The sequence below is a fragment of the Dama dama genome, chromosome 5, assembly GCF_033118175.1.
Source record: "Dama dama isolate Ldn47 chromosome 5, ASM3311817v1, whole genome shotgun sequence".
Classification (NCBI taxonomy): domain Eukaryota; kingdom Metazoa; phylum Chordata; class Mammalia; order Artiodactyla; family Cervidae; genus Dama; species Dama dama.
The window spans coordinates 105,800,164-105,826,074 of NC_083685.1; the positions used below are offsets into that span (position 1 = coordinate 105,800,164).

General features: G+C 54.7%; 1 protein-coding gene across 1 annotated transcript in view; it reads right to left on the reverse strand.

Annotated features, from left to right (window-relative positions):
• CACNA1G (calcium voltage-gated channel subunit alpha1 G) overlaps positions 1-19,039 on the reverse strand; it is a 54,577-nt gene extending 35,538 nt beyond the window's left edge. The window contains exons 1-8 of the mRNA XM_061140755.1: positions 18,947-19,039; positions 18,659-18,792; positions 18,166-18,263; positions 15,707-15,866; positions 14,924-15,224; positions 14,664-14,756; positions 11,632-12,415; positions 9,519-9,895 (exon numbers count right to left, since the gene is read on the reverse strand). Of these exons, the coding sequence (XP_060996738.1) occupies positions 9,519-9,895; positions 11,632-12,415; positions 14,664-14,756; positions 14,924-15,224; positions 15,707-15,866; positions 18,166-18,263; positions 18,659-18,792; positions 18,947-19,039 (2,040 nt within the window). The remainder of the gene's footprint in view (positions 1-9,518; positions 9,896-11,631; positions 12,416-14,663; positions 14,757-14,923; positions 15,225-15,706; positions 15,867-18,165; positions 18,264-18,658; positions 18,793-18,946) is intronic.
• Between the last annotated feature and the right edge of the window lie 6,872 nt (positions 19,040-25,911).

Consider the following 25,911-nt stretch of genomic DNA (forward strand, 5'->3'; position numbering starts at 1 on the left):
TGATGCATGGCCAGTGTAAAGTCACAGGATGGGGAGAGCCAGGGAGTGGGACCCAATCCCACCTTTCTCTGACTCCAATAAGAGTAGGCAGTCAGGATCCAAAGGTGACAGTGAGGGGCCCGTGAATTCAGACACATGGATGGACTGAATATGTAAAGTGTCTTCTTAGGTATATAAATTATATTTCACATGAACGCAGAGACATTAATAAAGAATGAGTCTGAAAGTATAACTGAGGTACACATATAATGGGTATATTTTAGAGAATGTAAATTAAACATCAAAAAAAGCCACCAAAAACAAAACTTAATAAAATGGTGAAAACATGATCGCTTTTGCTATCATGTATTTACTTCATTAGTGAATCCTTGAAGTACAACAAGGCGTGTGGAGAGGGGTGTTCTCACTGCTTCCTGATGTTGTCTACAGGGCTGGCGACAGTCTGTAGCTGAGGGCTCATAGATACACACAGACACACACACTCCCGCCAGCACACCAACCTAGAGCCTCATCAGAAGGATGGTGCAGGCTCCCTGAAGGCCTGTGTCACTGTTCTTCTCGAGGGGTGGTAGCAAAGGCCAGCACTCCAGCCTGCCCAGCCAGGAGGCTCCAGGACTGAAGAAGCAGATAGGAAGGAGGGCCTGGCTGGCACTCTCCCCCAGCCTTCACTTGCTTGCCTCAGTGCACAAGCTTATGGGCAACGCCTGTTCCCTCCCAGGGCCCTGAATTCCCTGTGATCCATGGGAAAAAAGTGCTCTTTTCTCAGACAGCCAGGTCTGCCCAAGTTACTAAATCGGAAGCTGGGAATGTTCTGCAAATGCAGGACGAGGACGCAGAGACACAATCTTAGCAACACCGGTGCCCCAGGGACCAGAGCCGTGATCACAGTCACTGCAGCTGCAAAGGGGCAGAGAGGAAGCCAACTCTGACTAGTGCCGTCCACAGGCCCTGCACCGTTAAGCCCTTCCTCCCAGAAGTCCATTTCCTCCCTGCTCACACCAGATAAGGGAGGGACGTAGTCTTCCTTCACAGCAAGGAGACTGAGGTTCTGAGATGTGGTGACTTGATGGAGGTCACATCGCTCGCTTAGAAAGGCCCATCTGCACTTCCCTCCACATCTCTACATGCTGCCGCCCTGCACACACCTAGGCCGCCAGCACAAACTCATACAAGCCCCTCAGGCTGCCAGGAAGTCCTTTTTCTGGTCTAGACTGCATCCTCCCTCCTGTTCACAGATGTCAAGGCCCAATGGGGATTTCTGCACATGGAGGCCAGGCAGCTTGAGGTTCTCACCCAGAGGCCCCAGGCTCTTCTCTATGTGACGCTAACTGTACATGTCCCATCTCCCATCTGCCAATGCTTCCCCTACCCTTAGCCTATCAGCCTGGAGTAACTGGGCCCCAGGTAAGCTGCTCAATACTTCCCAGCACCAGAACTCCCCTGAAACCCAGAGCACCTTTATCCACTAACCCTTAAAGTGCCCATGGTGTGTGCAACCCTGCTAAGAGGTGGGGCTAAACCTGAATGCAGGAGGCCTGCCAACTCGGAGACTTTCCACCTGGGTGACCTAGGCAAGTCCTTAACCTTGCTGGTTCCCAGTGGCCTCTTCTATTAAACAGGGTAACACCCCTTTGTGGCAAGGCTGCTCTGCCCTGTGGAAACGCCCAGGCCAGAGTCCTGCTCAAGTGGCCCCGTGGGCACTGACAGTGGCAGCAGTCCTCACACGTGGCAGAGCAGAGTGCCTGCAGTCTGCAGCTAAGCACCGTGTGGAGGCAGACACCAGAAGGGCCCCAGGAACTCAAGCCAGCTGAGGTCAGTGGGCCAGTGAGGAGAAGGCAGTGGGAGGAGAACTCCCATGGAAGGTATGCCCAGCTGGCCAGGGGGCGTGAGCAAAGGAGCAGAGGAAAGAATGTGCAGGGCATCCTCTAGGACTGAGGACCAAGTGTCTGCCCTGGTCAGAGGGTGGGAGGGGCCTCTGGGCATCAAGGCTGCCAAGTGGGCAGGGCCAGTCAGAATGGCCTTGACTCTGCTCCATGACTTGCCTCAGGCTGGACTTGCCTCTGCCCATGATCTTCTGGGGGGAGGGAGGAGGTGTGCAAAATGGTATATTAAGAAGATTAATCCACTGCAGTGGTGGCAGCCTGCGGATGGCTTGGAGAGACGAAGAGACTGAGAGCGATTAGGGGATACTGCAGTGGTCCAGGCGGGAGGCCTGCGAGCCGGCTCTGACAGACAGGGATGTGCCTTTCGCAGTGAGGGTGCAGGCGGGGACAAGCCCGACCAGAACTGAGGGGAGTCACCCCAGCCCTGCCAGATGCCATCCTCATCCCCTATCTCCTCTGAGGCCACCTGTTCCAGGACCCTGAAATCTCTGCTCCCCAGTTCTGACTCCTTGGCTCGCCTCACCTCTGTTTTTGACAGTTCTGCCGGCCACTTTCACACTCAAAAGAGGTGGTACAGGTGGGCCACAGTGATGGGGTAAGGGTCACTGGGTCAGTGGGACCACGCCCCTTCTCCTCCTCCTCCCAGGAGGTGTGGGAAGTCAGGGGACGCCTGGGCAGCAGGAGGTTTCTAGGAGACCTCACAGGCCTCATCCCACAGATCACGGCCTTGCTGTTCGCCGTCCCCCTGGAGGGGCCTCCCAGATGTTTTCTAGCCCCTGTAGGCCCCATTGTTAAGTGTCATTTTGCCTCAGTACCTCATAACCAGAGGTGACTTTAGTCTCTCCCCATGGTCTCTTGTCAGCTCCCCAGAGCCACCCCAGGGGGACACACAAGCTAAGTAGGCACAGGACACCCACAGGGCTCGCTCGGCCTGAGACAGTCAGCCCAAGCTTCTGTGACCTAAACTTTTGAAGCTATGGCCCCTGCCCCTCATTCGCCTGTACACCCTCTCTATCCAGTTGTGGTGGACCATCTAAAGGCTGCCCTCAGGCCACAGATCTCAGAGGGTTCCTGTCCAGTCCAGGTTAGTCCCCCGTCCCCCAAGCCCGCCTCTTTGCTGAAACTGTCAAATTGCTGAGCTTTGCTATTTATGAACCTGTGCTGACTGGACAGGGAAATACCCTACTGGGGCCCCAGGGTTGCTCTGTACCTGTATGCGTGATCCTCTATTGTTGGGTCTCCATCTTTCACCCCAAGAGCTGCTTCAGATCTTCCTCCCCTAGGTCTCCATCCCACCTCCAACCTGGCCTCTTGCTTCATGGGGCTCCACTTCCCTCCCCCAAACAGCTCTGCGTCCTGCAACCTACTTGTCTCTCCTCCCACCTGGAAAGGAGCCAGCGCCTCCTCCACCTGTACCTTCACCCACACCCTGGCTCCCCTGGGCTCCATCTCATTCCATCAGCTGTCCCTTTTTCTTCATGTCTCCAATATCCCTTCCCCTGCCTAAAAGCTGAAGCCTTCACATGGATCCAGGCCTATTCACCCCTGCACCCCGGGCCCCACCATCCCAGCTCTCTCCCAGGACCCTCTTCCCTGTCTTCAACTTCTGGATGCCTGAGCAATACCTGGGCCTGCGCCAGCCTCCCTGCCTATGGCCACCTCCCTCTACTTCCTGGACTCTCTGCTGGCCATTTCCTGCCCTCTTCTCCCTCTCCCACTTGGCCTTTCTCCCCTCTGGCCAACATTCCTCAGAGTTCAGTAGAGCCCACTTCCTTCTCTGGGCTCTCCGGCTTCTCCATCTCCTGCACTCCCACCTTTCCGGCGGTCACTAGAGTGTGAACAACACAAAACAATCTCCCTCCAAGCCTTGGCTCTTCACTCAGAGAGCCAACCTGCCTGATAGCCTTCCCAGGATGGCCCACAGCCAGCTCAAATGCAGCACATCCAAAACAAACCCTCTCACCTCCTCTCCCAAACCTGTTCCTTCCCCGGCTTCCTGGCTCCACGGACTTCCCTCTCCAGGATTCCATCTTGCAACCTAGGAGTTATCTAGGACTTGTGCCTGCCCTTCATCCCTCTAGCAGCAGGTGCCTGGGCCCACAGACCTTGCCAATGGAATGGCTGTGCCCCACCCACTAGTTCTATTTCCCCTCCGCCATCCTGGGGGCCCTCCTTGCCTCTGATCTGGACGATAGAAATAGTCTCTGGGTCCCGCCCCCAAACCAGCCCACACCTCCTGGAAGCTCCAGCTTCAAGAGCACTGCTGGATTCACTTCGCCCCTGCTAAGATAACTTGGGGCGGAGTGGGGGAGGCTATATGATGGTCCTTCAGAGCATCCCATGCCTTCCTGTGCATTCCCAGGCCAGGCTGCCAGAACTCCCCCCAATCCCTCCACCCGACCCCTCTGCTCCTGGCCTCAGCTGCCAATGACACTTTTCTTTCAAGGCCACGCTCACAAGACACCTCCTTCAGGAAGCCCTCCAAAATCCCCGACCTGGGTGTGAGCATCTCTCTTCTGTCCCCGGAAATCTCCTTTATGGCATTTGGCATAATCAAGCAGAATGACTTTTCTGCTGGAACCTAAGTTTCTTTGGAGCTCCTGGCACTTCCCATACCCCCAGTCTATTATTCTCTTCAAATGCGCTATGCACAGGTGGCACTCCCCATGTTTGATGAATTGGGGGAGCCGTAGAGCCAGAGGAAGCCCCCTTTAGCAGGCCATCTCCCAAAAAGCACCCTTCTCCCTCCCACGTGCGCAGAACCTTTGAAAGTCTGGGGCCAAGGCAACTGTAAGAGATTGTCCTCCAAAGTCTTATTTGGCCTGTAGTCCCAGCTCCTCTGTCTGCAGGCCAAGGGCTCCTAGGAGGCCCAAGGAATAGGACAGGTGTCTGTAAACTCCTGTCCTCAAAGTCCACACTGGGGTATCCATGCGCATGTCTATCTTCTAGAGAGATGGCCCCAGCTTTTACCAGAATCCAAAAGGAGTTTGTGAATCCCCTCAAAGTTAAGATCTACCACATCTGGTCTCTTCCTCACCCTACCCCACCCCCAGCTTCCCTTGCCTTGAACAGCTGACCTCACTCACTTATAAATAGAAACCCTCCCTGTACACATATCTAGAGTGACAGGATGGGCCCAGAGTCTGAGAAACGAGCAGAAGCATCACCTGCCCTGTCCTCTCCGTGCCTGAAAGACTATCTATTCTGGATCCTCCCTCTCTCTTCTCTGCAGCCCAGGATACCAGTGGGCTGGGTGCCCCCCCGCCCCCCACCTGCTGTTGTCTCTCTTCTTGAGCTTGAGGTTGGCCCCAACTCTCAGCAATCCAGAACTAGGAAGAAAGGTGATTACGAAGTTCCTGTGTCCTTAAGACCCCACCCTCCTGGAGGGCCTTGCCCCCATGCATACCCAGCCAGACAGGTTCCAGGAGACACCTCTCTTCTGCATGCCAAAGGCACCCTGGGCATCCCACAGGCAGTTTGTAAGCAATGCCCTCCAGCCCAAATATGCACAAGCCCTAGGGCTCCTCCCAGAAGCAGAAACCTGGGTGTCATCCTTGCTGCCACCTCACAAGTATCCAACTGGAGTTGAGTTCTACAGATTCAGCCACTGCCAGCTCCTCCCAGCATGCTTCTTTCTGTCTCCAGGGACAGGGTATTTGAACTGGCTGGATTATGGCAGTAGCCCTCTCACTGGCCTCCTTGCCTCCCATCTCTCACTCCCTTCTGCTCCCCACATGGCTTCTGGAAGACTTTTGATACAATACAAACACATACCATGGACTTGCTTAAAACCTTTGTTGGCACCCTATCACCTTCAGGATAAAATCCAAACTCCATCCTATTCCTCTCAGGACCTGGCTCTGAGCTTTTTCCAAGCTCATTTCTTGTTGCTTGCCATCCCAGCCCCAACCCAGTGCCCAATTCACTCTGAACTCCTTATAAATCTCTCTGTTTGGGGGTCTGGTGCTTCCAGTCTTCCCCTATGCTGTGCCCTACCCTCCACCCTTTGCTAGCTACATCCCACTTTCCATTCAAACTCAGCTCCCAGGTCATATCCTACTGAAGCCCTTCTTGAATCCTTTCCCCAGTCTGGGTCACGGGCGACTCCTCTGAGCATCCTTTCCAAGCAGGCACTACATCAAGTAAGCGTGACTGCTTATTTGTCTGTGGGGTCTTTGAGAAGTAGGACAGAGTGCCTCGGCCCAGTGTTGTACTAGAGCGTCTGGTTATGCACTTCTCTTCCTAACTCCACATGCAGTGACATTATATCAGGAGTCTGAAACCAGCCAGAGTGGGAGCATTTGCACCATGGAAATTGGTGAACAGTGCAAATACCACAAAATCAGGACCTTTTTTCTTTTTAAAGGGCTGATTATTAAACATTTATTAGCATGCCACTGCTTAGGCCCAACTCTGATGCACAGAAAACATGTGTGGAATGGATGGATGGACAGATGGATGGTTCGCAATTTCCCTGTTCCGGGTTCTGCCCCCTAGTGGGTGGGGCACATACATGCCTACCCTCTATCAGATTATACTTCTGACCTCAAGTCATAGTCTTGCTCCCTTCTCAGAGTCCTGTGTCTTTGTCCTCCTCACCAGTCTCTCTGTACAAAGAGGCCCTGACCCTTTTCCACCAGCTGGTGGGTTAAGGGGTAGGGAAAGCAGGACAGTGTGAACAGCATGGAGTTCACCTTGGGTAGGGTGGGGTATGACAAAATGAGTGCTTCCTCAGTCAAGAGCTTGGCAGAGTGCAGCAGGAGTATCTCTGTTCTTGACAGGAAAACCGAATGAAGGGTAAGGTTGGTGACGGTGGGAGACGACAGGGCTGGAAAGAGGGTTGGGCTCCTCCTCCAGGGAAGCACCAGCAACACCCTCTCCAGTGCCCCCCAGTCTGATCAATACCAGGATCGATGGACACAACTGGCTCATTATGAGCACTGCAGGGAAACCATGAGCCTCTGGTCCTCACCTCTGTCAGCATCTGCAGACGCTCTTCCTTGCTGTGTCTCTCAGCTCTCTTGCTCAACTGGCTCCTCCTCTCCTCCATTTGAGGCTCCATCAGAGCCTCTGTCTCGTGGTCACTGCCTGGCCTGTCCTTGTTTGCATCCAGGTCTTGGTCTGTCTTGGGCTTCCTCTCCATAACTGTCTCTGTCACCCCTACATTTCTGTACCTCCACTTATCTCTGTCTCCTCTCCCAAGTCTCCATCTCCCTCTCTATATCTGACCATCTTATCTCTGTGTCTCTGCTTTCCTGTCTTTTTATCTCTCCCCCACCCCCTCACCCCCTGCCCAGGTCTCCATCCTGCTCTCTGCCTTCATCTCCCCATCTCTGTCTCTCCCTTTCTCTTTTTGTCTCCCTCTGTGTCTCTGTCTTTTGGCCTCCATGTCTCCTTGCACTTTTTCCTGCCCCCAACCCCCAAGCCTGCTCAGGCTCCAGGACCCAGATGGCGGGACATTCACGCCACAGTGCCTGTAAGCACAGGACCGTGGCTGCTTCTGGGATTTTTTCCCACCCCCAGCCTCTGAGCCTGCTGGGCCGCAGTCAGTCATCTGCCTGGCCTGCTGGGGACTCCCACTCACCCCACAGGGCCCTTAGCAACCAGGTACTGGGACAAACTCCTCCCTGGAGCAGACACTATGCCACCACTGAGTAGGACTCCCTGCTGCTGAAGGCTTCAGAGGCTGTCCCCCGCTCTCCTCAGGAACTTGGGTAAGGAGATGCTGCAGTCGTCCCTGACTTATTGCTATTATTTCTTCCCCAAGGGGGTGTCTTTCTTGATGTCTAACTGAAAGCCCTCTTGCTGCAGCTTCATCTGGCCTCTGTCTCTGTGACTCAGCTTCTTTCCAGCATAGTCAAATCCTCCATCAGCAGCGGAGGAGGCACCCCCTGGGGAAGGGGCATCTGACCATGGCCAGAACCGGGGTGAGGGAGAGGAGGCTGAGGTTCAGGCTTGGGAGCCGGCATAATGGGAGATTAGGAGTTGCCATTACCTGGATCGTGCCCCAGCCAGCCTGGCAGAGCAGAACACCCCTTCCCCAGAGGTTGGCTGAGCAGGCGTGAGCACACATATCCATGCCCCATGCACCCAGACACAACACTCCCACCAAAATGCCACTGCTGACCCTGCAGCTAGTGTCCTGACCCTCCCCCCACTTCCCACCACCTTACCCAAGGTGGAACCCAAATTGTCCACACTCTCTGCTTTCCCCACCCCAGGAAAGGAACAGGGTATAGCTGGTTGAGTGGGGGTCACTGACACAAAAGGAAGGGGTGTCAATATAGTATGATGGTGATGGGGAAAGGGCTGGGGCTGAGGTTCACTCGGCTGGACAAGGCAATTGGGGTAGGAGCTAAGTGGGGTGGATGGTAAGGGGATTCAGAACCCCCTGAAAAGTGAACATCACATGTTTGCTCCAGCCTGGGTTTGGACCTAGGATACCCCATCTCAATCCCTACACTCCTTGGTGGGCACTCCTCCCCGTGGTTACCCCACCCCTGCCACACCGTGCATGCATGCACACATGTGTGCACCCACTCCACACCTCTGGCTCCCACAGGCTTCTACCCACGAGCTGAGGGGTTGGGGCAGTGTCTGGCTCCCGTCTACACCGGGGAAGTTCAGGTTCTGGCAGCCCTGACTCTCCTGCGAACCACAGCACTTGTTGCTGGCCTCCCTCCTTTCTCAAGAATCTGCCAAGGGGGTGACCTCGAAGGCCAAACCGGGGGAAGGGCTGACTTCTGGAAGAAATCCTGTGGGAGATGAAGCCATAGCCAGTTGTGAGGCCCTGTGATACCTGCTCCCATCTCCAGTGTGGGAGTGGAGGGGTCAGTGGGGTTCCCCAGGCCACCCCTTCTGTTTTTGCATGGCTCTGAGAGAGAAAACAGCCTCTTCCCCGCCTCAGCCCAAATCACATAGCTTGCAGCTATCGGCCCCACAACATAAGCCTGCTCCCTCTTCCACATGACAGCCCTTCAAATATTTGAAGACAGCTCGCCTGTCCCTGCTGAGCCTCCTCTTCTCCTGACTAAACATCCTGGTTCTTAGAACGATTCCTCAAACGCAAAGGTTTCAAGTCCCCTCACCAAGCTGGGAGCACTCCTCTACCCAGCAGCGCCCTCCCCGCTCGCAGCACGGCTCCCAGAACAGAGGCCCGAAGCAGATGGCCACCCTCTCTGCCCTTCCCAGGCGCCGGCTCCAGGCCTCCACTCCTCACCTCTACCTGCACAGCCCCCTCCTGCCACCAGTCAATCACACCCCTAATTACTGAGTCAGGTGGATGCCAGAGGGCCCCACCCACCCCCTATCTATGACTTGTCCCTCCAAGAAGGTCTTGCCCACATCTGATGCTCGCCACTCATTTATATCCTTTAAAGCCCACCTCTTCTCAGAACCCTTCCAATAAAACACACACAGCTCAGACCCTGCCCCTAGGCAACCTCCACACTCCAAGACTGCGTGACATTCACTGGCTTTCATCCTCCAAAGAGTTCCCACGCATCGGTGCAGCTCCCTTTTGTCCTCCTGGCCATGCAGACTGATAGCACAAGAGAGGAAACTGAACTCGGGGTGGGAGGAGAGGAAGATAGAGGATCCCCAGCCCCAAGAACCATGCCTTGCCCATGCCCCTACCTGCTCGTGGTATTCGATGCCCATGCTGAGTGTGTTGACCAGAATAGCAATCATGATTCCCCGACCAAAGTACTTGCTGTCCACAATCTTCCGGAAGGTGTCACAGATCAGCCTCCAGAAGGCCAGCACAGAGTTGGGCTCCACATCCAGCCCCAGGCTCCGTCGACGCCGACTGTGGGGATCCCGGAGGTCGCCATGCTGAGCATCTTGTGTGAACTCATAAACCGCCTCACTGTCTGAGTCAGGCATCTCGTGGCCAGTGAGCCCCACCTCCCCTGCCCCGGTCCGGGCACAGTAGGGACAGCTGTCTGGGCCACAGGCTCCGCTGGCTGCCCTCAAGCAAGGGCTGGAGATCTTGCAAGAGCTTTGGCAGGCGCCTGGGACAGGAAGGTAGAGGTTAGAGGCTCCAGGCTTTCCTACTTGGGGTGACCTTCCCTCAGCATGTATATAAAATGAGTGGGAGATTTGGAGTTCTTTCAGTGGTGGTACTAGACACTTGGTGGGCAAGGGTACTGATGACCTGCAATGTGGATGATCCTGAGCAGTAGAATGCCCCCAAATGCCAATAGCATCCCACTGACAGTCACTGCTGGTTGTCCTCAGGTTTGGACAGCCTTATATATTCATGTATGTTCTCACGCCAGACACTTGCACTTGTGCACTAGATACATACTTGCACACACACGTACGTGTACATACACATACCATTTACAATCATTTATACATGTAGAGCCAAACACAGGTGTGCACAGATCCATACACATCACACAGTACATGTATGCCAGGCATGTGCACACATGGGTGTGCGTACACACTAAACAAGAGCACCACCCTGTGTGTGCACACATGCACCTACACACAGCAGACACGTGTGGACACATGCATACATGAATACCAGACATGTGCACGTAGATGGCACAGACACACAGAGGTCACCTTTATGCACACACGCACACACCGGACAGCACGTGTGCACGTACACAGTGACCTAACCCAAGACACCGATGTCTGTTTAAATCCAGCTTTGATCATAGACTGTGAGAGCTGCGAGGAACCTCAGAGACCACCCAGGTAAAGCACGGATGTGAAGACGCCTGGCTTGGGGCCCAGCCCTTCCGCCTGCATGCAGGAGGACATCAGTAAGCACCACTCACAGCTGTGATGGTCCCAGCCCCGCCTTTTACACAGAGGGAAACGGAACCATACGTGTGTATGGCTGGCTGGCGCCCCTTGGCAGGGTAATAGAGGAGCTGGCATAAGAACCCTTCCCACTGTGTTCTGTGATGGCACCTTCCTGTCCAGCCCACATTCCCACATAACAGCCCACAAATATCCCACTTCTCCCACGTGCCACATTCCTCCTGAAGCACAGGCCCTGGACTTCAGCTGCAGTGAGTCTGTAGAGGAGGGCTCATCACCCCTGCCTGACTGGGGGATGCCCCAAGGCACAAGCATTTCCCTTCCCCACAACACTGGGTGTTCTATCCATCAGTCTAGAGGCCTCTGAGGACTTGCTGCACCAAGCCCCAGGTCTCTCTATGCGGACAGAGTGACATCTGTATTTACATGAGTCCCCTTAGCACGGGGCATGGGGCTCACCGTAGTCATACACCATTTCCCCCTCTGAGCCTGCAACAAGGGCTATAGAGCATGGACCTCAGAGTCAGAGGGCCCTGACTCCACCCCTCACCAATGACAGCACCCTGGGCAAGTCACACAACCTCTCCAAGCTCCTCCTCCTCATCAGTAAAATAAGGAAAGTTTATCACTTCAACTGCTAAGAGGACCCAATGGGGTTTTGCCTGTGAAGCATGCGACAGGCACACAGCCATCGTCAACAACTGCAAACGGCATAGAGCAGAGCATAGGTGCTTGTTACAGACAGCTATTGTTATCATTACAAAGTAGGAATTATGACTCCCATCTTGATAGATGAGAAAACTAGGGCTCCAAGAAGCGATGTGACTGGTTGAAGGTCCCAAGGCCGAGAGAGCCAGAATGGGAATCCAGGCTCTGTGCTTCCGACTCCAGACCCCCTCAGCCCTCCCTGGGATAGAACATCACCTGGTCCCCGGCCGAGGGGCACCGACATGCCTCCACCCAGAGTCCTCACCTGCACTCTGCGTCTCCAGCAGCTTGTGCATAGAGCTGTAGGGCCTGGGTGGGATGTTGAGGCTGGTGAGGGTGGTGAGTCCAGAGGCGGGGGCCACCTCCATTAGTGCCTTCTCTTTGAGCATCTCAGGGGGAGGGCTGGTGTGCATGGTGGGGTACACCTTCCCACTGTCCACAGTCCTGCCCGATGCCTCCGATGGCGACCTGGGAGGGGGTGCCTGGCAGCGGACTGGCTCCAAGTGGCAGTCAGCATGGTAGAAGCTGTGCACAGCCTCTGCACCCCCTGGAGGGCCCCTGGAAAGGGCAGGTGTTGAGGGTGGTGGCAGCATGAGCCGGCGGGACCCACTGGCATCTCGGTCCTGGATCTGTGGGCTGGGCCGGGGGGCCCGCAGAGTCCCATTGCCCAAGTGGTAGTGGTGGTGATGGTGGTGGTGATGGTGCACCAGGTGGTGGACGGACGGACGGCGGTGGGGGCGAGGGCAGCTGCCGCTGGGCTGGGGTTCCTGGCCCCCACGGGGCGCTGGGCTGCTCAGCAGGCCGACCCGCACGCCCGCTGCCCGGGAGACCTGGGCCAGCCTTCGGGCTGCTTTCCGGAGGATATACACGAGGTACTTGAGCAGCTCCTCATAGCAGCTGCCGGGCTCGGAGAAGCTGGCCAGGGTGCTGGCGTTGGAAAGGAACCTCACACGCTGCTCCCGCATCAGCTGGCTTTCCCGCTGTTTGGTCTCTGAGAACTGCGTGGCAATCACCACCAGGCACAGGTTGATCATGAAGAAAGAGCCCACCTATTGGGGTGGGGACAAAAAGAGGAGACAGCCAGAAGGAAAGGGGATCACAGTGCATGCTGCCAAGTGCTGAGCGCTTCCTACGTGCCAGATACTGGGCTCAATAATTGTCCAAGCATCATCCTGTTTCCTTCTCATGACAATCTGAAGAGGTGACACTATTTTTTCTTTAAGAGGTGACACTTTTACTATCTCCATCTGACAAGTGAGGAAACGGGTTCAGAGACGTTGAGGAATTTCCCCACGATCATTCAGCACAGCAAGGCTAAGACCTGAACCAACCTCTGTGGAATTCCAAGGAACTGCTATTGATCATGAGGTTATTGGCAAGGATATCTCCCAAATTCTCCGCCCCTAAACAATCCCATCATCCGAGATCCTGAGCACCCCCCTTCTCACTTTCTGTTAGGAGTAGAGAAGGCTATGGAAATGAATGCTATTTGGGGGACATGGGTTTTCACATTGGATTGAGGTTTTGAGATTCTGGCAAAAACACCATTTACAAAACTCTTGCTTCTAGTCCCAAGTCCTGCTGTGTGACCTTGAGTGAGACCTTTAACCCTGGGGCCTCAGTATCCTCATGACCATTGGCCTTGCCTGTATCCCTTTTCCAAACCATGTCTCTCCTCTCCCCCGGCTGGGTGACAGGCTGACCCTGAACCTTGCAGACTAGCCAGGCTGCCACTCTGACTTGACCACATTGTCACGTCTCCACTTCCATACCTCAGTCCCCACCCCACACCCCCACCCCGGGCCTCTGGGATGGCAACTGCTTGGACAATGATCCAGAATGAAAGTAATGAATATTTATGGTGAAAGGCAATTTTTTTTTCTAGATTGTGTCCTAGTAATTATGATAATTAGCTTCACTAGTGTGATTCCGGAGAGCTGTTTGGAAAGATTTTTCATGGGGTGTGTGGGAGGGTGGAAACAAGGTCCCTTACCTCTCTGTCTGCTTCCCTCCCACTCCCCAGGCTCAGAGAGAGCCGAATGGGGAAAAAGATCACAGACCACTTCCCAGAGGTGCTAACCTTGCTGCCTGGGTGATGGTGGGGGGAAGGGAACAGGCTCCAAGCCTGGCTACTTTTCCCCATCAGGGACGATTGGGGGTGGGGGGGCTGTTCTTTCTCAGGGACCCCTCTCACTCACCAACAGGTCTTTATTCTGTCTCCACCTCTCTCTGGAGCCTAGTCCTGAGTAGATCTTCATCTCCTTCTCTCATCTTTCTCTTATCTGTCTTTCTTTCTGGCTATGTCACTGGCCTCTTGGTGACGTGGGAAAAGGGTTGGATTTGGAGGCAACAGCCTGGGGCTGAATGCTCAGCTCCAGCAAGCCTGCCCTCTGGAGCTCAGAGTTCTTGTTTAGAAGATGAGGCCCACAGTCCCTGCACCTGCCACCTCACAGGGAATCTGAGGACGAAGCGGGCAGCAGATGTTACAGCACACTTCAGCGGCAGCACTCAGCCCAGCAAGACTAAGCCAAAGCACATTCAAAGCACATGATTGGGTCAGACGAATGAGGAAACATCAGTTTCCTCATCTGTAAAATGGAGACAATAACAGGATCTTAGTGAGGATTAAACGCACCAGCACACAAAAAAAGCACTCCGAGCAGGGACTGGCACATAGTAAGTGCTCAATAAATATTAGCTATAAGTGGTAGCAATTAAATTATTAATCATGGTAGTGATTAAAACTACTAAATATTGCTACTTTTGCCTCTGTCTTCTGTCCTCATAAAGTCTTGGAACTTCTGAGCTGGAACAATAGATCACACAGTTTCTCAACACCAAATGATGGGAATTTGGAGTGGAACAATTCCTTGTTTGCAGGACTGTCATCTCAAGGTGTCTATTATTTACTCCCTTCCTCCCAGCAAAATGCCAAAAGTGCTCTCCTCGTCCTCATAAAAAGCAGAACCACCCTTTGCCATTTCCAAGTGCCCCCTAGGAGAGGTGGCATCACCCTGGGTTGAGAACCACCCATTTTACTGATGAAGAAACAAATGCCCAGGGTAGGGCTGGGGGCCTCATGGGGAATGACTTGCTCAAGATTTTAAGTGCTGACAAGTGACAAGCCTTGACTTTGGATTTCCTCCTAACTCCTCAGGACAGGGGCACTCTGCCTGCATCTCTATGAGAATTGCACTGAGAGCCAGAACTTCAGACCAAGCAAGTCCCCTCTCTGGACTTCCCCTATCCATTTCCCCAGCATCCTCCATCCCCACAAGAGCTTGAGGAAACACTCACAATGATGAGAAGGATGAAGTAGATGAAGTTGTAGAAGGAGTGAGCATCCATCACAAAGTACATGATGTCGACCCAGCCCTCCAGCGTGATGACCTGGGGAGGTTGCAAAGAGGCAGGTTATTTCTGGGCCCCCTAGAGTTTCCTGCAGTCTCCTCTAGAGGCCCTGATCCCAACTCAAGCCTGAGGATGACTACTGCAAGCTGGGACTGTGTCCTAGCACTTGGGCTCTGGGAACTCTCCCAATGCCCGGGCTACCCCACCTGGAAGATGGCGATCCAGGCATAGCCAATGTTGTCGAAGTTGATGGCACCCTTGAAGGGGTTGTGCTCTCCCGCAGAGCAGTTGGTGTAGTACTGGTTCCAGTTCACGCAGGTGGTGTTGCTGGAGCTGTTGTAGGCCTCGTAGTCCAGGCCGCAGGGCGGGCCGCCGCCCCCGTCCCCGCGCAGCGTGGGCACGCTCCTGCAGGAGCGCATGCCGTTTTCACGAGGCTGGGAGCAGATGAATGGGTTCTCATCCTCGTTCTCAGTCTGGTAGTAGCGCTCCAAGTCCACGCTCAGGGGCCTGAGGAGCGGACAGGAATGAGGCTGAGACCAGGGTTTTCAGGGGACAGGGCCCAGGAAGGGAGAGCTGGGTGGATGCACTGAGGCACTCAGGGCAAGTATGAGGCAGGGGCAGGGGTTTGTGGGTGCGCATGAGGGGTGCCAGGAGCACGCAGATTGAGGGTGAAACTCCAGAGTCGGGATACGGGAAGGCTCCATTCTAGGGCAGTGGTTCCCAAAGTGACTGCACCTTACGCTCATGAGGAGCTTTTAAAAATCCCCACACCCAGGCTGAACCCCATACAAATGATATCAGAAAGGGGAGCCGGGGAACCCAGGCCTTAGCAGTTGTCTCAACTACCCAGGTGACTTCAGGGTGTAGCCAAGTGTGATCGCCAGGCACATCATTAATAACAGAACAGATATGTCACCAGCAACAGGGACTGGGGGCGGTCCCAGCCCCACAGTCACTCCCAGGTCACCTCCCGCCCATGTGCCACTCACAGGCTGAAATTCTCAGGCAGGAAGCATCGGTTACGAAGCAGTCCTGCCCACAGCTGGACACCAACGATGCCGAAGATGAAGAAGACGAAGAAGCACAGCAGCAGGACGTTGCCCAGCATGGGCAGCGTGTCCAGCAGCAGCGTGACGAGGATGCGCATGCCTGTGGGGGCAGAAGCCACGCTGGGGGTGCCAGGCTGGCCGGGCTAGGCTGGCTGCCACAGGCCTGGCAGCACTCCCAGAGAGGGCCCACCGGGGCCTCCGAGGCTGAGGCAGCCCGGCTCAAGCTGGAGGGAGACCAACAGACACTGCTAACTCTGTGGGCTGCCCTCCCAGCCCCTAACCCCTGCCCACTCTCCCTCTCGGCCCACCCACACCAGTCAGAGCACAGTGCCAGCAAGGATGAGCAGAGTGGCCACAGTGTCCAAAACACTTTCCAGCACCACATCCCACCTCACTCTCCTAACATCATCACAGAGCGGATACCATCACCCCCAGTTTGCAGATGAGGGTCAAGGCTCGGAGGACTGGCATAACTTGTCCAGTGTCACAGAGCTGCCAAATATAGGTGCCAGGACTTTAAAACCAAGTTCTCTGCTTCTGCATCTCACTTCCCAGCACACACACACACACACACACACACACACATACACACACACCACACACTCCCATCCTACTTCTTTCTCTCATCAGTCATAATCATCTGACCCCAAAGTCATTGGGGAAACCAAGGCAGAGAACTCCAGCAGGGATGTTAGCTGGGAGGAATTTCCCTTTGAGAAACAAGCCCTCAGCAGGGACCAAGATGACCTGCACTTCACCACGGTCCTGAGCCCCCTTCTTGAGTCTAGTCTCTGCCTGGTCCAGTTCCCCACATCAGGACCTGAGAGACCTAAGGCTGTTTTCTCAGGTGGCCATGTGTTAACAACCCCTTTCACAGGGAAAGCCTCCACAAACCTGCCCCTTAAGACACTGTTGGATACTGCCCACCTTCCCTACTCCAGATTTAGGATGTCAAAATTAGCTAATGGGCTTCCTTGGTGGCTCAGATGGTAAAGAATCCACCTGCAATGTGGGAGACCTGGGTTTGATCCCTGGATTGGGAAGATCCCCTGGAAGAGGGCATGGCAACCCACTCCAGTATTCTTGCCTGGAAAATCCCCACGGACAGAAGAGCATGGCAGGCTGCAGTCCATGGGATTGGACATGACTCAGCGGCTGAGCAAACTAGCCCCTAGGCCACCAAGCCCTTGTCAAACACACAGACCTCTAGTGACTAGTTTTGACCCCTAAAGTGCCACTCATGTGCCCTAAAGTGCCACCCCCTGACCTCTCCAGGAAAAAAGCTTCCAAGAAGCTGCTAATTAACCCTCCTGATGACTACAGCAGCCCACCCGCCCCAGCCCTCCCACCCAGCCAGTCCAGTCTTCTCACTCAGTCACTCTCCCCTCCCCCAGCCCCAGCTCCCTTCAGCTTCTCTGGGCTCCAACAGATCAATTCCTCGGGGTTTGCATTAAGGGAATTACACTGGTAGTTAGAGGCCTATAAATCTGCCAGCCATCACCTGGGGTGGGAGAGAAGGGAAGGCATGCCTCTGTCTGGAGATCCCATTAACACCAACATACCTCAATGCCTGGAAGACACACTCAAGCACCTCTGCCCACCCTGACACACACACTTACACACCAAGGCACGTGTGCATAAGCAGCAAAGGGGGCTACTGCTACCACAGACAGAGCCCAGAAACATGCCCCCACCCTCCCCGCTGGGACAGCAGCAGAGACCATCTGCAGTTTGTGTAGGCTGGGGAGTTGCAATGGGGGCCTGAGCAAGGGTGGGGGGCGGGATGTGGGGGGAGCTGGAGCTGCCAAAGCCTGGCTGGCTCAGAAACCAATGCGGTTTAATTTAGATAATGGTCCCGGCAGTCAGTTGCTGCAGCGGCTTGGAAGGGGGTGGAAAGGGACATAGGCGGGAGGATGAGGCATGGAGCGGCCTTGTCTTGAGAGAAGCCATGCTCAGTGTGGCCACTGCGGTTCCAACGAGAACCAGACTGCATGAGATGTGGTTCTGGCTAGAAAAGGCCGTCCCACTCTGCACCCATTCCTCCTGGCCTGCCAGCTCTCTACCCTGCTTCCCCCCACCCCTCTTCCACTGGAAGGAGGGTAGTGTAGCTGAAGGGAACAGGTCATCTGAGACCTCCTGAGACTAGAACCTAAAATCAGGCTGAAATGAGGGGGAAGAGCCTTTCCAGGTAAATCTCACAGTGCCACAGCCGGTATGGGGGCTCCCTTTGACTCCAGTGACCCAGATTTCCACTGAGCCCTTCTCTGAGGGGGTCTGCCTCATTGTGCCAGACTTGATGAGGGCTGTGAGTGGCCAGGAGGTAGGGGTGGGATCTGAGACTTCCATATTTCCTCTTGGGGTTCCCTGTCCAGGGGCCGAGGGCTGAGGGGGTCACTCACTGGGCACCCGGTTAATGGCCCTGAGGGGTCGCAGCACACGGACTGTCCTGACAGCTGAGAAGCTGACGTTCTGCAGGTCCAGCGAATACTCCAGCATCCTGCAGGGAGGGGGCCAAAGGGAAGCCCTTTGAGTCTGAGGCCGCCATGAGGGTCAAAAGAGGTCAATGAGGAATCCTGTTGTGATGGGGCAGGAATCCTCCCCTTCCACCAAGGGACCCTGAAAAGCCAGCTCTCTCCCTAGGGCCAAGGCCACCCTTAATCCAAGGATGAACTCCTTATCAGAGACTGAACAGAAAAGAGTGTGGATGGAGGGGCCATGGAATTCAGAGAAGTATGGGTTTGAGCACTATAGGCAGGACAGCCCTGGACCCTTAGTGGACAGCCAGGGAGAAGGCAGTGCTGTAAGTGGGCAGGGGTTGGGGGCCAGGCCTAGAACCCTGGACCTGGGAAAGGGACTTATCTGATCCATCACTCTTCCACTCCAGGCCCTCACCCTGCAATGACGATGAAAAAGTCAAGCCGGTTCCAGGTGTCTCCCAGGTAACATTTTTTCCCAAAGATGCCCAAGGCCACCATCTTCACCACCATCTCCACAGCGAAGAAGGCAAAGATGAAGTCATCAAAGGCCTGATATGGGGACAAAAGGCTGCTGAAACTGAGAAAAGGGTGGGCAAATCCCCCCCACCCCATCCCCACCCCCACCTCTGGGCTCAAGGCCTCTTGCAGAGTCAGGGTTATAAAGATCAGGAACTGCCCCCTCTCTCACCACACATGTGCTCACCTGTAGAATCCGGCAGCGCTGGGAGTCACAGGCAATGTCTTCACATGGCCGGAACATGCCCAGGGTCACACAGTTGAGAAGGATGACCAACATACTGATGCGCTCAAACCAGGTACCAAGTGGTCAAGGAAACAGCTGGCCAGGTGAAACCTGATCACTGTCTTATCCAAGCACCTCCTGCTGCTTGACCTCCCAACCCCATCTAAGATATAGCCAGGTGTGCTGGGAGGATGCTGGCCTACGTATCATACTGGCCCCCAGGCCCAGACCCACCTTGGTCATCTCACCTCTCTGGACCCAGCTTCCTCTACTGTAAAGTAGGAAAAGCCACAAATATCCTATTTGCACAAGCCATTTAGGAGATAAAATCAATAGTGCTTGTTGGAAATGCCAGGCACTAAGAGTTTGCTGCTGAATCTGAATCCTATTCTCCCTACCTCACAGGGAAGATGTGAGAAGCAAATGAGATAATGTATGTGAATGTGTGACACAAACCTAAAGTCGGATTATGCCTGCCTTACAGTTTACCAAGCACTTTCACAGCATGCCACACTGGATGCTCACAACAGCCTCAGGAAGTATCTGAGCTAGAAGAGATCACCTTCTTCTGCAGAACTCAAGGAAACTGAGGCCCACACAAAGTCATGTGCTGAAGGTCATGGAAGAGACCCAGATGAGACGGAGGTTTCTAAGCTTCTGATCTGGGATAGTAGCTTCCATAGCTGCTCAGGCTGCATGGAAGGGGCTGTTACAACCACACTGGCACCAAACTGATAGGCTGAGGCAGACAAGTGCCACAGGACCAGAGGCACAGGCTGCCTCTTCCCCACCAGCCCCCTGTCCTCTCAAAGCCCTCAGATGGCCTCCAGACACATTCACACGTTTAAGTAACGAGGACCCACTACACACCAGCCCCTGTACTGGACACAGCCCTCAGCCTGGGCAGAGCAGACAGTTGTGTGTACAGACCATGCCACCACCACTCCTTAGGGTTTCCAGCAAAGCTCTGCTTTGCAGCAAGGGGGACAGAGGTCTTTTTAAACCCTGAGTCTCTCCACATAGTGGATTTCATTAAGGGATTCACTTCTAGCCCTTCAGCAGGAGAATGTACAAAATGGCTTCCAGACCTTAGAAAGTTCTGGGGATCAAGCTCACAGATTGAGCATCCCATTTTCTTAGGGGTGGGAAAGACTAAAGAGGCTAGAAACAAGCAGAAATGGGGGGCCAGAGGAAGGAGAAGGATAAAGGTGCAGAGGGTGTCATGGCAGCCCACAGCATGACCCAAGAAGCCAGACTCAGTGCAACAGACAGGGCCCTGAGCAGATGGAATCTTCCTGTCATAACTCCACTTTCAGAGTTGAGAAGGCTTTGATCAGGGACCCAAGAACTTTCCTTGAAGCTGGTTCCAGTCATACCCCATCTCTGGTCTGAACCTCAGACCAGTCTCCCTCTCTGGGAGTCCACACTCAACCCCCTCAAAACCCTCCTACCTGCTCCTATCACCCAGGCCCTTTGCCCTCAGACTCACATCCCTTTCCACTGACAGGTACCCAAACTTCCCAAAGCACTACAATTTCCCTAACCTCACATCCTCACAGGAATAAGAGTTTTAAAAAAATTCCATGCTTTTGGGGTAAGTAGATGGAATGGGGAAATCAAAGGAGTGCTCTGTTTCCATGGAGCTGTTTTCCTGAGTAGAGCTAGAGCCCAATGGATCTCTCCCCAGAATGAGGGTCAGCCAGGGGTCACCCTGGAATAAAGGGGACAGGGAAGGAGCTCCCTTGGGACCATCATCTGAAAAAGGAAGGACACAATTACCTTCAAGAACTGGCCTGCTTTCCCCAAGATGGCCCCCTCCTCTTTTCTGTAGGGAAGAGGTTCTGGAAGGGACCTATATGAGCAGATGTCTCCCCATAGAGGGGAGGCAGGTAGTTCTCCTGGAAGGAGGAGCTCCTGGGACACCTGTGTGGACCTCCCTAACGGCAGTGAGTCCATCGCATCATCTGTGCCCTTGTTTCATCTCCCTCGCTGAGGCAGGGGCACCCTGATACATCCAAGCCCCTACACAGCTTAGAGTGCCTGGCATGTAGCAGATGATCAATACACAGGAAGACTGAATGAATGAATGAATGGATCAATCAATCAATATCACTGCCTAGAAGCCAGATGTATCTCCCATTCATGTTTTCCTACCTTAATTGCTTCAATAGCGATAAATTAATGGTAACCGGGGGCGGGGCAGGGAGAAGTGACACTAAAGGAGCTGTCCATCTTTCTATCCACACCGTACACATGCTCATACTGAGGCTTCTTACAGCCAGAGTCTGCCTGCAAATAACCTCACCTCCAGCTCTTAACAATGGAAGCCCCTTCTTAAAAGCCCCCATAGACAATTCACCTTACTCTTAGGTACATCCTGCCACTCTCACCTCTCCCCTTTCCCTATAGATAAACATAAATGGAAAGTGGAAACGCCAAGGCACAGGAAAACTTGGGACAATCTCAACTGAGAAATAATTAATGGCGGGGGGGGTTTCACCCTTGTCAGGGTAGGGCTCATTTCCTTGAGAATATAGCCGTATGTCACTGTGTGATGTTCCTCTGTTGCCATAACAACAGGAGGATGTGTCACCAGGTGGTGTGGATTTGTTGCCATGGTAACAAGAAGGACCCTCTCACATATGAACTCCCCTTACCCAGACTTCTGTCTTATCCTCATGCAGGGAAGGGGAATGGGGAGACCCACAGGTTATCAGGTTCGGGAGGGGGGAACCATGTGACAAATCTCCATAGTAACCCGGGGAATGGGGGACACTGGTTGCCATAGTGACTGTGAGAGACCTGTGCAGTCACATGTCTACTGTTGCTATGGTGACTGTCCGGGCTGGAGTGGATCCCAAAGGGGGAGGTGGGTAGGAGAAGGGAGGATCTTTCTTCTCCCAACAACCCACCATCAAAAGCAGAGAAAAAGGAAATGGCAGGGTGAGGAACCCCACTTCCATCCCTCCCCCTCTCCTCCCTCCAAGAAAAAAAGTAGAGCATGTTATCTGCACAACTGAGTCTTCTCTGTGGGGCTTTATCTTGAGCCCTTGCCTAGATAGGCAGCTATAAGGGAGAGGAAGGTAGAGCTGGACCACTTCCAGGGGTGTGGGGGCTCTGGGCAAGGTATGATTGAGAAGGGAAGCAGCCCCCTAGGTGTCCCATTCCCTGCTAGGAGCTTGCAAATCTGAGACTAAGGAGCGCTGAAGAGGAAACTGGCCTGGACCCAGGAGTCCTGGCCTCCTCGTACTCGTTGGGAAGGTGGGATGCTTGTCTCATTTGCCCCCGGAGAGGCTGGTGTCTATGAGATTCAGCATTCCCCAGGTTGGGTGAGACCTAGGGGCTCAGGAACAGGGTTCCTGTTGAGAGGCTGAAAAGGGGATTCCCCCAGCCAACCCCCCCACCACAAGCCTGTTTCACAGTGGTCTGCCCATCGCCCGCTCCAGAGTGTGGGTGTGTGGGGAGGGAGGTTTCCAGCTAAACTGAAAACTGCAGCCCTGAGAAAGGCAGCCAGCCCCACCCAGAGACACAGACGTGAGACACGGGGACACAAGAAAGCCGGCCCGCTGGAACCTTTGGGAGGGAAAATAGGCCAGAAATCTGATTCAAATGTCTGTGACTCTGTGTGTGTGTGTCTGCGTGCATGCGTGTGTGTGTGTGTGTGTGTGTGTGTGTGTGTGTGTGAGCAGTTGTGTCTGTCGCCATCCTGGCTGAGGCACGCAGGGTGGGGTGAGAGCTCGGGCGGGAGCAGGCAAGGGTGAAGGGGGGCTATGTGGTCGGGATAATCCCAGGAATGGCTCCAACTGGCACTCTGGGTGATGGGGAGTCCCCCAACAGTTCAGAGGAGCAGAGTGTGTGTGGAGCCGGGAAGGAAGGTGGGCCTGGGACAGAAAGAGTGCGAGGGGGTGCTCTGGCCCTCTCAGCCTAGTTCAGTTCTCTAGCCCCAGCCCTTCTCCCCAGAACCCTTTCTGGGGGGCCTTGGGGTTGAAAACGAGAGAGGGGAACTGGTGAGGAGATACAAAGAAACACCTCCCTTCTATTTTCTCTGAGGACCAAAATGGAGACTTCTCCCTAGGGAAGGGAAGCCGGGGAACTTGGGACACTGGGATGGTGGCAAGGAGAGCTCCAGAGACTCCTGGTGCCCCCTCCCCTCCAGACACACACACTCGCAGACACACGCAGATCACACACTCACACTCACTTCTGGAAGCCATTAGGGCTCCTGCTGCTCAGGCCTCCCCCTTCTCCTCCCCCCACTCCTGGCAGGCTCCCTTCTCCCCCTCTGGCCCCCTTCCCACTCCCCCTCTCGGCATCCCAAATGCCAGCCTGTGATTTCCAAATGAGAAAAAGCTGTGCTGGGCTCTGAGCTTGGAGAAACTCCTACACAAACTTCCAGATGTGACACAACAGCCGAGAGGGAATGCTCAGGATCTCCTTCCCAGGAGGGGAAACTCACTCCCTCACACTTGAAGAAACACATACTGCAAAGTCCAACACACTCCCTTCCCTATAGCCTGGGAGGAGGGGGGGCCTTTCTGACGGTCCATGAAGCCCTGGTCTCCCCAGGACCAAAATATACACTTCCAAGCTCCTCCTTCCTTTGCTGTCAACCCTTCCTCCCCAACACACACACACAAATACGCACACATGCACACATTCACACACACACCACATCCCACCTGGGTCTAGATCTCCTCTCTAGGAAACCTGGTCTCTTAAAGAGGCTGAGAAGAATGCCAAGAAGAACCCAGCAAGCTTCAGTTAGTTGAGGGGAGGTGTCCTGTCCCTCAGGCCCAGAGGTGCAGCCAAGGGAAGCCTCGAGGATACCAAAAGGACTGAGAGAAAGATTGAGGTCCAAGAGTCAGTCCAGAGCCCCTCTGATGTGAAAACACAGGTTTCTTTTGATACAGGATGTGATGAGTATGGGGAGGGCACATCTGAAGCAGCTCCCTTGCCCAGAAATTGTTCTCCACCCATCCTCAGCCAATCCAGGCTTAGGGGCTTGTCCAGACCTAGTAAAACTGATGTCCCACAGCCCAGACTCCCACCACTAGAGGTAAGCCAGCCCCCGCCCCCCCCCCCCCCCCACTCCCAAGATGAGCACTGGGCCTCCACCTCTCTTTCCTCATTCCAGCCCTCTCCACTTGCCCTTTTCCAGACCTCCTCCAGGAAGAAATCTGATCCCAGACCATCCACTAGCACCTAAGATAGGGTAGATGGGGGAGATGCTGGCCAAGAGGTCTGTGGCTTTTTGGAGGGAAAGAGAAGAGATTTCTCTCTACACACATACCACCACCACCACACACCCCGGGGGCTCCTGAGAAGGAGGGGTTGGGTCTAGTGCTTTTCCACATTCATGGAGAGGGTGGGTGATTAGGAGTGGAGAGGAGGGATGCCCTGAGACTGCTCTTTTTCAGAGACATTTGTTCCCCATCTCTATCACTGACAGAGGACTCTGTGGTGGGGGATGGGGAGCCCAAATGTGCCAGTTCAGCAGGTCCACAGACCTTTGAGGCAACCCCCTTTTTCTGCAGCTCAGAGAGAAAGGAAAGGGCAGGGGTTGGAGAGAGGGTATGATGAGGGGAGCTTCCTAAAGACCCACAGGGTGCACAGGATGGGGGTTGGGGGGACCCAGGCTCACATCTCTGCTTTGCGCACTAGAGGCAGCAGAGCTGCAGAGAGAGGGCGGCACCACGCTCTCCCCCTCCCCAAAGCAGAGTCCCAGTTCGGCTCTCAACTGGTTACAGGGGAGACCTGACATCTCTCACCCTGGGTCCAAAAGGGCCTCTGAGCTGGGAAGAAAGAGCCAGGAGAAGCTGTCAAGACCAGGGATGGCAGCCCATCCCACTCCCTGTTCCTTTCAGCAGTGGTGGGACTCACCCAGGAGCCTGGAGCTGGGCATTAGTCAAGCAGAGCTTGGTGCTAAAGGCTAAGGAGGAGAAGCCATGGGGGGGAGGGGGCTGGGGTCTCCCACACAATTCCAGACAGGGCACAGGAGAGATGGCAGTGCTAAATCTATCTTCCTGGAATGTGGGGCTTGCCTTTCACAAAGCCATCCAAGGAGTAGACATGAGGTGGTGGACCCGAGCTTTCCTCAGTGAACTGGCTCACAGTCTCACTGTCCCCCGTGGCCCCTACTGCTTTCTCGGAAGGCTGTGGTCTCCCATACCTGCTCTGCAGTCGGGCAGGAGTGCTCCTATAGAAAAGGGATGGGTAACTTGGACCTGCTTAATCCCATCCCCCACTTGCCAAAGCTCTTGCCACGGTCTTTCCCTCCACAAGAAAAAATCTAGCACAAAACTCCCCAAGCCAACCTTAAGCACCCCGCATTGGCTAAAGAACTGGGGAGAAGGGAGGCACTCAGAGCCCTGGGTTCCTGCTGAAAGGGTCTTTACTCCGACTCTGGGGGCAGATAGCTCTCCGCCACCACATCTTGTTCTCATTCTGCGCCCCTGACATCAGCCGCCGCCGGAATCTCCTTGTTGTGCCTCCAACCGGCGGGGTGGGGGTTGGCGGGGGTTAGGACCTGGTCCCCACCCCCCATCATCTCCCTCAGGGTCAGTGAAAACGTCAGTCTCAAGGACCAGGTCGGGGCGGGGGCGGGGTGGGGTGGAGGAATTAGACCCTAGAATCCACTGCAAACTTTGGAACTGGGGCAGGAGGAAAACCCAGGAGATTGCGGTACCCCCTCCCCCGTACCCGCAGCTTCCTCCCCACCCCACCCCCCAAACTCGGAAACCAAACCCAGCTCGCTAACTGGCGGCGGGCGGAATAGAGCTCCCGGGCTCCCGAAGCTTCCCACATCTGGAGGATGACGACCCTCCCTTGCCCACATCTGGAGAGCATCCAGCTGCCAACCAATGGGGGCACGTCGCCTCTCTTTCCCTGGCCTGGATCCCAACCCATCAAGGAGGACTGAGGTGTGT